The sequence below is a fragment of the Myotis myotis genome, unplaced genomic scaffold, assembly GCF_014108235.1.
Source record: "Myotis myotis isolate mMyoMyo1 unplaced genomic scaffold, mMyoMyo1.p scaffold_m19_p_8, whole genome shotgun sequence".
Lineage (NCBI taxonomy): Eukaryota > Metazoa > Chordata > Mammalia > Chiroptera > Vespertilionidae > Myotis > Myotis myotis.
This window is the reverse complement of record NW_023416390.1, coordinates 22,751,067-22,763,425: the sequence shown is the minus strand read 5'-3', so window position 1 is coordinate 22,763,425 and position 12,359 is coordinate 22,751,067. Positions and strand designations below refer to the sequence as shown.

At 59.4% G+C, this 12,359-nt stretch overlaps 1 protein-coding gene across 7 annotated transcripts in view; it reads right to left on the bottom strand.

Moving 5' to 3' along the window:
- Positions 1 to 558: 558 nt before the first annotated feature.
- Positions 559 to 12,359, bottom strand: part of SPEG (striated muscle enriched protein kinase) — a 57,348-nt gene continuing 45,547 nt past the window's right edge. For 3 of the 7 annotated variants that reach the window (XM_036319973.1, XM_036319974.1, XM_036319975.1), the window contains 12 exons: positions 10,196 to 12,185; positions 9,820 to 9,951; positions 7,073 to 7,189; positions 6,763 to 6,930; positions 6,525 to 6,647; positions 6,184 to 6,351; positions 5,432 to 6,047; positions 4,733 to 4,972; positions 4,428 to 4,651; positions 3,532 to 3,607; positions 3,192 to 3,341; positions 638 to 2,862 (listed from right to left, as the gene is read on the bottom strand). In XM_036319973.1, coding sequence (XP_036175866.1) covers positions 2,670 to 2,862; positions 3,192 to 3,341; positions 3,532 to 3,607; positions 4,428 to 4,651; positions 4,733 to 4,972; positions 5,432 to 6,047; positions 6,184 to 6,351; positions 6,525 to 6,647; positions 6,763 to 6,930; positions 7,073 to 7,189; positions 9,820 to 9,951; positions 10,196 to 12,185 — 4,197 coding nt within the window. In that variant the 3' untranslated portion in view covers positions 638 to 2,669. Of the gene's footprint in view, positions 2,863 to 3,191; positions 3,342 to 3,531; positions 3,643 to 4,427; positions 4,652 to 4,732; positions 4,973 to 5,431; positions 6,048 to 6,183; positions 6,352 to 6,524; positions 6,648 to 6,762; positions 6,931 to 7,072; positions 7,190 to 9,819; positions 9,952 to 10,195; positions 12,186 to 12,359 lie in introns of those variants that run through there. The other 4 variants (XM_036319971.1, XM_036319972.1, XM_036319976.1 and 1 more) reach the window with 4 other exon arrangements.

Sequence of the window (12,359 nt, the reverse complement as noted above, 5' to 3'; positions counted from 1 at the left end):
GGCAACTTTACACTCAGTCGGTCCCTGGACAATGGGACAATGTGCCCTTACTGAGATACTGTAAGTTAAGGGGTGCAAGTGTGGGCGGGGGGCGGGAGGGGGGGGCGGTGGCGGAGGAGGGTTTCTTGAATGAAGCCAGAGAAGTGGCGGACTTAACTGTCCATCCAGCCAATTATGAGAGGGCCACGTGGCTGTCCGGACCAATCCGAAAGCGCCTCACCCCCACCCCCACCCCAGAGTCTAGGGTTGTCATTTCCGCACTGTGCCCCCTGGCGGTAAACTGAGATAAACCTAGAGAGGACCGTAAAGATGTTTAAGAACAGCATCCCTTCCTGCCACCCCCATCTCCACGCACTCTCCTCCATGTGATATGGTATGGGCTGCACTGTCCCTGGAGATTGGCACTAATACTGACTCAGCAACTTTGGATGGGCCACGGCCCATTATGGGGCAAAGCTGATGTTTAGGGGCACCAGAGGTGATGGGACATGCCTGGTATCCAGCCTGCCAGGCAGAGCATTGCTTCCATTTATGGCAACTGCCCACCCGGGTGTGGAGCACTGTCACCTTTTGATCAGAGCAATTTTGACACAGCTCTGCTGATATAAATTACCTTTGCTCCTCCGGGTTTGGAACAAGCAGTTCATATGCCATTTCCAATGGAGATGGGAAGGGAGTTCAAGATCAGAAGGGGGACAGGAGAGGAATTTTACCATTTATCAAGATATGAGTTCAGGCACCTCATTTTTATATGAAAACACTTGCAGTGAGTAGGGGATTACAGATTCTCACAGGCAAACTGTATATCTTCATCGCTAAAATGACAGGTGAGCTAAAAGATGTCTCTCTGGTCCCTTCCAGCTGCTTTAACTGCTGTTTTATGATGATAGGTATTGCCTTTTCCCTCGGGTCCTGAGAAGCCAGAGAGGCTGGGCTGGGATGACATTGTTTGGGCTCCAGCCAAGGGGCCCTCAACCTAGATCAGCAACACACCAGCACCAGCTCTCTGCTCATGGTGGCAACTTTATTCTTGTCACTTTGTCAAGAACAGGGTTTTCAAGGGGTGAAGCGGGGAGGACAGTCCCTTTGGACCCCAGGAGAACTGGCTCCCTTCTCTCCCCACCTCAGTTCTAGAACCCATTAACCATTCTGTGGCACTGCAGCCAGAGTCGAGGTGCCTTCACCCCCAGCAGACTTCACAGCAGCTTGCCATGGGGATCAGAAGGTCCAGTCTGGGTGTCCCTGGGGTCTAGGAAAATGCTCATCTGTAGCATCATCACAGCAGACACACTGCCCAGAGAACTCACAGCTGATTGGTGGTCTGACACTGAGAACATGGGGGGTGGGCCTGTCCTGGGCTCCTGTGCAGCTCTTCACACCACCTGCTCGCATCATGATAAAACCCCCTCTGCTTGGGGCACCAGGGCCAGAGCTGGGAAGCATTGCAGAAAGAAGGCTGAGCCAGGATTGGGGTGTGGGCCGGTCCATTTCAGAGCCTGGCGTCTTCCAAGGTGTGATGATGGAACATGTGAGAAAGGGTGGGGACCACCAGAGTGTGGTTAGAGGGTTGTGGTGGGGATTCAGGGTCCTGCCAGGATTCCAGAAATGTCAGAGGGAAAAGCAGACTGAAGTCTCTCTTCCCTCTAGGAATAAGGGAGAGGTAAGGGGCCAGGAGGGCCAGGGAGGGAGGAGGACATCTGAAGGTGCTGGCTGGTATACCTGGGCTCTCACTGGCCCAGGGAAGGCTGGAATACTCCTGTCACAGCACCTTGCTCCCCAGCCATCTCTCCCCATAGATCACACATAGGTCCTGCTGCTTGCTATTTTTATTTCCCTTGTGACAGACAGACAGACAGCTGCACAGACAGCTGGATGGCTTGGGTGGAGGGGGATGGTCAGGACAACATGAGCAATTAGGATTGGGTGGAAGGAAAACTTCATAAAAGTCAATAAATAAATAAATATGAATGGGAAGAAGGGCAAAGGCCATGGAGGGCCAGTGGGGACATCCTTGGGCCAACACAGAGCCCAGAGCTGCACTCACTGGAGTGCAACAGGAGAGCTCTGGGTTGAGTGACCACTGCCTCCTGCCTCCAGCCCTCCACAATTCTTCAATGGGATGCTGGCAGCTGGCCCATCCCATCCCCACCTGAGTCCTCTCTCCTCTCCCTCCCCTATCTTGCTGCCCTCTCTCACACGCTGCCTCTGGCACCCTGACACTGTCCCATGTCCTGTCCCTGCTTCACTGGCACTCCCAGCCCATGGCCTTGACACCCTGGGCTCCTTCCTTTTTCACCTCTCCAGCCACTCACACCCTCCTGGGTTCCTTTCCCCTGGATGCACTGTCTCCCATTCCCAGAACCTTCCTAGAGTCTCCCACCCCTTCCTCGCACTTCCCCCTTCTGTTCTTGCCCTTCTTCCTGCTTCCAACTCCACCCAGCCTGGCCAGTGAGTCTCCAGCTCTGGCTCTGGCCTGGTGGCATTGGCCGAAGCCCCCGAAACCGGGGCCTCTGTCCCCGCAGGTCCATGAGGTAACAGCCCGGCTGGATTTTTCTGCTGGTGGTGTCCGAAGCCCTGAGTCCACCCAGTTCAGCGTGGGCCCTGGAATGTCCCGCAGCATCAGCGGGAGCCCCGAGTGGAATCCCGGGGCCAGGCTGTGGTCCGAGCCACTAGGAGCTGCCTGGGTAGGAGCGGAGCAGCACCTTGTGACGGGTGGCGGCCTCGGCCCTGCGCCGCCGCTGCTCACCCAGGAACTCCTTGAGCCGGTTGGTGGTGAAGGTGAGCGTCTGGCGGCGCAGCTTCATCAGGTAAGCGTCCTGCAGCCACGGGTGGGCCAGGCAGTCCTGCAGAGAGGGCCGGCTCCTGCCAGGCCCAGCCAGAAATGGTGAGCCTGGAGGGACAGCCTAGAGCAGGGCTGGGCTCTGTCCTCCCAGATATCTGAGTCCCACACCTGGATTTACCCCTAGTGAGTGACTCTGGGCAACTCTCAGTTTCCCAGTCTCTGGAGTGGGGACAGTGGTTCTGCTTGTGTCATAGGTCTTAAATGGTGGGTAGGACAACCACTGAGTAGTAGTAACAACAGTGTATTACCAAGGGCAGGGGAGGCGTTAGACCAGGGCATGGGCTAGACCAGGGCCGTCTGAGGCCAAGAAGGTAATACTGGGGGGTTGGCAGGTGTAGGGCCCACTCACCAGGGGTGTACTGAGAGGACCTTTCGCAAGAAGAGGGTGGCGCTTTGGGAGGTGTTGGGGTACAACTGGAAGGCATCAAAGCGGCCCCCCACAATACGAGCCTCTGTTTCCTGGGGGTCTGGCTCATAGAACGGAGAGTGTCCACTGAGCCTGTGGTGGAGACAGTTCAATTGAGACATGTGAACAGAGGGTCAACTCACAGGTCCAGGGAGACATTAGTATGGGGGTCCATGGGGGTCCTCAGGGGCACAGCACTCAGGGACAGGGCTACTGGCACCTGGGTACACACGTGCTGGGGAGGGGGAAGACCGTGGGCAGAAGGTGGGTCCGGGGCACTCACATGATGTAAGTGAGCACCCCCGCACCCCAGATGTCTGTGGCGGAGCCGATGGGGTCTCCCTTCACCATCTCAGGAGCTGACAGGAGACAGAGGCCAAGTTGAACCAGTTTCCTGGTGGCAGGGAAGCAGGAAAAGGCTGGGGAGGCCCCTGAGGCCACCACCCTGAGGTGGGTCTGACCAGAGCAGCAGGCAGGGTGGAAGTGGGGGTGGCCTCCAGGGGAGCTGTGGGCACCTGAGGAATCAGCCCAGGCTCTGAATGGTGGGGTCACCAGAACCGCGGAGTTGCTGAGAACCAGGGTCACTGGCTCCCTCGGGTCAGCTCCAAGGTGGAGTGCCCATTCACAATGAATGCAGCCAGCACAAAGATGAAGAGCCTTTGAATCGGCCTGGCTGGCTACAATCCCAGGCCTGCCCCTTCTAGCTATAGGACCCTGGGCAATGTATTAAACCCGTCTGGCGCTCCAATTTCCTCATTTGTAAAGTGTGGCTTTCAGAATAAATCTAAAGGGTACAGATAATGAACATAAAGTATTTAGCAGGTAGCTAAGTGGTAGCTGGTTTTCCTTACTTATATAAATTAATATTGGTTCTCCTATCTTTTCAGCTTTATCAAATCCTGGCTCCACCTCTGAAAACTGTCTTATATGGGACAAATAGCCTCACTATGCCTCTGTTTCCTCATCTGTAAAATGGAAGTAATGTTATGCCAATCTCCAGGGCTATTGTGAAGATACACTGGGGGGGAAACAAAAAAACATAGAAAGGGCTTTGTTCATTTCTTGCATCCAGTAAGCACCCAATAAATGGCATATATGTGGGTGAAGTGGGGGAAGCTATGGCTGCTGTCCCATTGGCAGTACCCCAACCCCCTACCCTGGCTGGCGTGGTGCCCTCACCCATGAACTCCAGTGTGCCCGTGCGGTGGCCAAGGGGCCGCAGGGCCTGGGGGTTGTAGGGCTGGGCACTGCCGAAGTCCACGATCTTGAGGGCGTTGTCAGAGGCCAGCAGCAGGTTGTCTGGCTTGATGTCCAGGTGCAGCACGTGACGGCCGTGGAGGTAGTCCAGGCCTTGCAGCAGCTGCACCACATAGGTGGCCACATCATCCTCTGAATATCGGAACCTGGAGGTCCAGGGGAGACAGGTGATATCTCAGCCCAGCTTCCTCTGCTCCCATTCCCTCTCCCCCAGAATGCCCAGCTACCTGTCACTGAGCCCACAGAGGAGCTCCCGGTTGCCACAGCTCTCAGCGATGAGCACAAGGTAACGTGGGGTGATGTAGGCCTCATGCAGGGACATGAGCCGCTCGTGGTGCAGCGTTCGCAACACTTCATACTCCTGCAGGACTCGCCGCTTGCCCTCAGCTGCATAGGGCACGATCTTGGCCACAAACGTCCGCCCGGTGGCATTCTCCCGGCATGCACGCACTACACCAAAGCGCCCCCTATGTGTTAAAGGGATACCACAGGCTTAGAGGAAAGAGGGGGACACCAACATTGTGAAGGCTGAGGGGACTGGGGTTTGGCGAGCAGGGGCCCAAGTGTGGGCTCTGGGGTTTAATCTTAGAAATCTGGGTTCAAGTCCCAGTTCTGCCCTTCAGTGACTCTGTACCTTAGGCAAATCCCATAACCTCTCTAACCTCAGTATTCCCATCTGTGAAATGGGTGATAATAACAATGCAGTGGCTTCCTCTCCAAGTGATGAAGATTAAATGGGATCATATGGCTACAGAGCTTAGCACAGTGTATGGCCCAGGGAAAATTTGAGCTCAATAGTGCTGATGACCCAGATCTCCGCACCTTCTCCATGCTGGGTGGGCAGTCCAGTTTTTTCTCTGAATTCCTGTGTCCCCTACGCTCCACCCACTCCCCCCTGTCCTCCATTCCTTCCCCTCTCTGCTTGCCTGGCCTTCTCCTCCAGGAAGGTGTAGGGTTTCTGAGGGGGGCCCTGTCGAAGAGAGGTGCCCTCCGGCCCCGGAGAGCTGCGGGGACTGACGCCAGGGGAGCTGGTCATCTCCTTGGCTGAACTGAGGGTCTGAACAGTTACTTTGGTGGACTCAGGAGGGGGCTCGGGGGCTGGGGGCTCAGGGGCTGGTGGTGCAGACACAAAGGACGTCACCATATACAGGGGAGTAGAGGAAGACGCTGGCTTAACCCCTTGAGGAGTGGAGGCTGGGGTCGGGGTCCCAGTGTTAGGGACGGAAGACTTGGGTTTACTTGGGGTGACCTGGGCACTGGGTGGGGAGGGCTCTGCTTGCCGGGCAGCCTGCAGGCCTCTGTGCTTTCGTGGGGGGGTTTGGGGTGGTGGACCCACAGCCTTGAGTGAGGACAAGGCCTGGCTGGGGGGTGTTGGGGGAGATGAAGGGCTGAGAGCAGCTGACTGGGGGCCTGGGGGACCAGGAGCTGCAGCAGTGGTCGGGGATGGGGCCAGTGAGGTAGGAGAGTCCGGAGGCGGGGCCCTGGCTGGCCCTGAGGTAACAAGGGTGTCTCGGTGAGCAGCAGGTAGCAGAGCTGAGGAATCTGAGGAACGACAAGGAAAATCATCACCACGGTGCCCCTAGCAGCAAAACTGCGGTGCTCTGAGAAGGGGGTGGATCCTGGGCTAGGGTCCCCTTCTTTATCTGGCCACCCTCCCCCGCCCCCCCATCGCACTGACCTTGCGTGCCTCTGACGAGGACCTTCTCAGAAGGGTTGCTGAAAGGCCCTTGTCCTGCACGGTTGGCACAGGCCACACGGAACCTCACAGTCACGCCGATTGGTAGGTGGGTCACATTGTAGTAACAGTCGAGGATGCCTGAGCTCACTGGGTGCCAGGAAGACTCCCCTGCGGGCACCATCGGAGGAGGGCTGAGGTCACAGAGGGGTGGCCCAAGCTCCCAGTGCTATCTGTAAGGAGTCTAGGGAGCGGAACTCTGCCCGGGGAGGACACTTGCCCCCCTGGCTTCTTGGCCTTCCACCTGCCACCCCTTCCCCCAGCCAGCCTGTGCAGTCCCTCACCGTCCACCCGCCGCTCCAGCGTGTACGTGCAGGGTGCCCGGCTGTCTCCTGGCTTCCAGAGCACCAGCGCTGTGTCTTGGTAGGTCTGGGGTACCTCGGGAGGGGCTAGCTTCCCTGGGACACCTGGCAAGAGAAAGGGAGCCTCAGTGAGCCCCTATGCTCCAGCTTAGAGCCCATCTAGCCCTGCCCCAACCCCCTCCATCACAGCCTTCCCCCCCAGTCCCTGCCCCAGGCTCACGGGCCACAGCCACGGTACAGGAGCTGGTGACACTGCCCAGGACATTGGTGGCTGAGCACTCATAGAGCCCCGCGTGCCGCTTGCCCGCCCGGGGGATGCTCAGCAGCTGCCGTCCATCTTTGCAGGACACGATGACCACTGAGGGCTCTGACCGCAGGGACTGCTTATCTGCGGACAGAGAGGAGCAGGAGGGGCTGCTGAGTGGGGCAGCACATTTGGTCCTCCGGGACCCCTCAGCCGCCACTCCCCCAAGCCTCGCAGGGCACTGGGATCACATGCCATGCCCCCCTCTGGGGAGAAGTGATCCCACCTTTCTTCCAGGAGATGCGGGGTGCAGGGCAGGCTGCCGGCAGGCAGAGCAGGGTAGCTGCCTCTCCCTCTAGCAGCACCTGGTCCTTGAGTTTGATGTGGAAGACTGGGGGGAAGTCTGCAGGGAAAGCAGATGGCCATGGGTTGCAAGGACCTCAGCTCACACGGCTGAGGGAGGGGAGGATACATGTGAGAGGTGGAGAGCAGAGTAAAAGCTTCTCTCTTCCCAGTCAGATGCGAACAGTGCCACCCCAGGCCACACTTTCGAGAATTTTCTTTGGGGTGAGCAGCACTCTCTCCAGGCACTCGCTGTGTGTAGAGCTATCTTTTCCTTTTGCTGACTATGGAAGATGCATGGTAGTGACCTCATTCATATGTTTGCAACTCACTCAGAGCAGCGCCTGGCACTGCGTCAAGTGCTCTATACACACTTGTTAAATAAAATAAAAACAAGTAAATATTGAAAAACCATAATGGTTAAGCTGGCAATACTCACTCCCTCTGGGGCACCACAGGGAAGTGAGAGGAGCTGGTCACCTGAGCTGAGAATCCTGGGGTTGAACACAATATTCAATCCAAAAATGCAGTCTCAAAAGCTCTGAAGTCATGGCAAAACAGGGGGCAGAGCCAGAAAGTGTGTCAGCCTCCCCACCCCTCATTGCCCCTGGGGTCCAGGGATTCAGTCCTAGACTTCTAATACTCCTTCAGGTCAGCCGAGTGGTGAGAGCCTTTGAAGGGGCAAGAGACAGTATCTGCATGACCTTGGACCATGTCTTGTGTAAACTGAGGAAAAGAAAAAAACACCAAGCTAATGGGGTTGTTGTGAGAATTACAAGGAACATATACAGTGCTTAGCACGTGTCTAAGATATAACCATAAGTGCTCATAAGCGTTAGCTCTTGTTATTGTTATGATTATTAGCTCATGAATATGCTCAGTAGCGAGCCAGGCACAGACCCTCAGAGAAAGAGGCTGTTTCGGCAAAGCTGGCTTCACAGCTGGCTGGTGAACCGGTCATGGCCTGGGTGCAGATGGGCCAAGGTCTCTGCTCAGTGCAGTCGCCTGTGGCTCCTTAGTGCCGTGAGCACTTGTATTCCTGCTCCCTGGCATATGTCTTTAGAAATATTCCAATCTGGTCCTGGCCACCGGGGGTGGGGGTAGGGGTGGGGGTGGGTGGGTGGATTTTTCTCACGTGGGCAGAGAAGGCTGAGAGATAGATGCCCCAGGGAGCCCCAGCTGCCTGTCTAAAGAACCAGGAGGGAGTGGGGGTGGGGTGAGCTGGCAGGAGAGGAATGCTCAGCAGGACTGCATGGTCCGAATAGCAGCATGCCCGCCCGCCCTTCCCACTGTACCCATTTCCCTAAGGAGGGGTCCCACACTGAGGCTCCAATAACAAAGTGAATACGGTTTCATCAGATAAAGGGAGGGTACTGGGTAGGGGCAAGAGAGGGAGGCCAGGAGGCAAGGTGAAAGGTGATCCTGGCCTAGCTCTGCCAGTTCTACCTCCACCCCCCAGAGGCTAGCCCTAGCTGGTCAAGTGGACATGGGGCAGCCTTAGTCTGCAGGGAGGGGGGAGGATGAGGTAAGGGGACACTGCCTCAGCAGGAAATCAGCTGCACAAGCAAAATGGACTTGGGAGGGAGGCCCCTGGTGGGAAGGGATCAGCTGTCCTGAGGCCTCTGTGCTGGCTTCTCTCTCTCTCTGTCTCAGTCCTTCTCCTTCTCCACCCCTGCCCCCACCAGCTGGCCTCCCTCCCTCTTCCTGTACTACAGCCCCCCAATGCCCGCTGCCTTGAGGAGAAGGTGCCCCAGCTCCCCTGGCCAAGGCCAGACATAGTCACCTCAAGCCTACTGGAGGCACAGCTGGACCAGTTCGGAGGAGTTTTATCAGAAACTGGGGAAGAACAGACTGACGACTGCTGAAGATCCTGCACACAGCCTGCCCTGGTGGGCCTGCTCCTTTCTGCATGCCAGCCGGGAAACCTGGCCTCCTGAGCCTTTGTGTATAGTCCTTGAGTAATGCCCCTTTTTTAGGTGAGGGACGGGGTGACCCCAGGTGGGAAATACCTGCCTCCTTGCAGGACACCAGGCAGAGAAACAGACCAGGGCAAATCCCATGTTCCCCTCATTCCAGCAAAGAGCCCTGAAGGTGCTGAAAGTGTTGGAGACCCTGCAGGGGCAGGGCAGGGGGCAGGGAGGGGCAGGTGGGTGTTCAGGCTGTAGAGAAATGCAGAATTGGGGGCACAGTCTGGATTGTGGGCCTCTAGACTGGGAGAGAAATAGTGTCTTTGCATACACACATCGGTATGGGGGCTGTAGGAGCCCCTGACCTTCAGAACTACATGGAGTTACGAGGACCCTCTCCCATGAGGGAGGAGGCAAGACAAAGAAAAGCGATGGTGTCCTGAAGCCGCTTCTGGGGTCTGGTGCACAGGGGCATACACTCCAACTCTGGCTGCTGTGCTTACTACCAGCTCTGTGCCTTCCACCAGCTACTTAGCATGGCTGAGCCTGTTTCCTCACCTGAGCCATATGGACATGACACAAATAATAAATAGTTCAACAGTGGGGGGGCGTTGAAGTGCTTGTAAAGTGCTTCATAGGACACTGGGCATTGCTAATTAATGACAATGCTGCTATTATTATTGTTGTTACTGTTTTCCTAATCCCAGGTCCCTTGCATCACTGCTGGGGCTCCTCAGAGTGGCCCATCTTCCACCCAGCTACTTACCCAGCAGGCACCTCCTACCTGATTCACTGGGCACATACTGGTGACCCAAATCCTCCTGGACGCTGGCAGAGAGGTTTGGCTGTGACGAGCCCTTGTCTTTCCTCAGCCGAGAGAGGCCCCAGCGCAGCCGGCTCCGGCTTTCCCCAGGGGCTGTGAAGACCCAGGCGCCTTAGTACCTGCCCAGCCAGGGCCAGGCAGCTCCCACCCGCTGCAGCCCTCAGCCCAGGGAAGTAGAGAACACCCAGCCCCGGGTGCCCCGCCCGCTCCTCCTCCCAGAGTGTCTCGTCCAGGGAGCGCCACCCTCTTCTGAACTCTGCACCTGCCATCCAGGCCCCACACCCCCAACCCACCCATACTTGTCCACCCGTGCTCCCTGCACCCTGCCCCTCCTCACCTGAGCCGCCCGACGTGGCGCTGGCCTCGGAGCCCAGGGACTCCTCGGAAGGTGTGGTGGCGCCGGCCTGGGCGGCCAGCTGGTTGTGCGGGAGACCGAGGCGCCGCAGACTCTCGCCCTCGGAAGTGGCCCTGCGTAGCCGTCCAAACAGAGGCGTGCTCCTCCCCGACGCGCCCCCGGAGTCCTCGCTGCTGCCGCTGCGCTGCAACCGACTGGACAGCCGCTCCAGCGTGGAGCTGAGCCGCCTGCGCACCGTGAGCACCGGGGAGCCCCGCGCCGAGCTGCCGCCCTCCGAGCTCTCCCCGTCCCCGCCGCCGCGCGCCTCCGAGGCCGCCTGGCGCTGCGCGGGCGGGGTGCGCCGCAGCCGCTGGGACAGCGACAGCGAGAGGCGGCGGACCAGGCCCGGCTCCCCGGCCGCCCTGAGGTCCTGCACAGAGCGCGAGCGCTCGGGCCGTCGCACCATCTCCAGCGGCGTGCCCGCCGGGCTGGGCCGGTACATGCCGTCCTCCTCGGCCCCGCGGAAGGGGCCGCGCTCTTCCGAGCGCGAGCGGCTAAGCATTCGCAGCCCCCGTGCCAGGGGCGACTCACGGCTGCGCTTGAACTTGGCCTCGAACACGGCCTCGGACTCCAGGTTCTCGATGCTGCTGCTGAGACTGCTGCCCGGCCTGCGGGGCACCGTGGGGACCCGGGCTTTCTCGGCCAGTGCTGGGGGAGCCGAGGCTGCAGGCACGATCTTGGTAGAGGCTCCCGGGGGTGGGGAGGCCACCCTGGCGAACACCGCGGGGTGGGACTTGGGCTCTGTCGGAGGTGTGGCTGGGCCCTGGGGAGGGCCTTGCGTGCGGCCCGCCAGCTGCAACGACTGAATGATCTGGGCATAGGGTGTGAGGGGGGGCGCTGGGGTTTGCAGGGCCAGGGGAGGCTGTGTAGGTTTGGGGGCTGGGACTGGTTCTGCCTTGAACTCCCGGGCCTTCTCTTGGGCTGGCTGGGATGCCAAGGGCTGAGAAGCATCACTGGGTTTGGTAGCAGGAGGTTCTGAAGACTTGGGGGCACTGGGTTTGCGGGCACTGGCTTTCGGGGCACTGGGCCGTACAGGGCTGGGTGGCTGGGTCTCGCTGAGGGCAGACAAGGAGGGAGACTCCTGTAGTTTGCGGGCCCCAAGTCGGGCCACAGGGATCTCAAGGGGCGCCCCGGCTCGGCGGTGCCGGCCCCGGGGTTCTGCCTCACCCTGCGAGAAGCTACTGCTCTTCTGCAGGCCCCGAGTCTCTGGTGGAGGCTGGTGGTGGGGTGCTGCTTCGCTGGAGGCAGCCCGTGCCAGCCGGGGGTCCCGGGCACGGCCCCCCAGGCTCTCTAGCAAGGGACCCCTGAGGCCACTGACCTTGCCATCCTCAGGGCCTCCCCGCAGCAGCCGCTGGCGCAGGGCCTGAAGCCTCTGGGCATACTCACCCTCACCCAGGCCTCCCCGGGTCAGGCGGGCGGTCCCCGGGCTGGGGCTCCGGCGCTGTGGCAGCTCCACAGACGCTGCCTTTTGCAGGCCCCGGCCCGGCTCCCGGGGCCCGGCCAGGGGCAGGGCGCTCTCAGCTGAGCTGCCCCTGCGGAGCTCTCCCCGCTTGGGGCTGGGCCCAGCTGGGGGCTCCTGGCCTGAGGAGGGGAGGGCAGGAGGGCTCGGGGCCTGCTGGTCCTGAGAGGTGGCCCTTCCCTGCTCCTGCCACTCCATAGGGGTGGCAACCCCAGCCTCCGGGGTCCCCAGGGCCTCATCCTCAGTGGGAATGTCAGTGAGGGACACTCGAGAACCCGAGAACTCGGGCTGCAGTGGTCGGGGCACTGAGGGTAGCTCCTCCAGCTCCTCCTCTTCAGAGTCAGAGGAGGACGAGAGCCCCCCGCTGGGTGGTGGTCTTCTGGGCACAGCCACCCACACCCGCTCGGGGGGTGCCCGCAGCAGCTCAGGGATGGGGCGCAGTACCAGGTGGCACTTGTAGCTGATCTGGGAACGCTGAAGAAAGAGTGCTAGAGTCAGACCTACAGTCCCCTGGGGGCTAGATTGAACCGCTCAGGCTCACCTCAGCCCCCGGAGAAGGCCCAAGGCAGACAGAGAGAGGGGCAGGGGTCAGGGGGCAGGAGGGAAACCAGGAGTTGAGAGAATAAAAAGCAGATGAAGACAGACGAG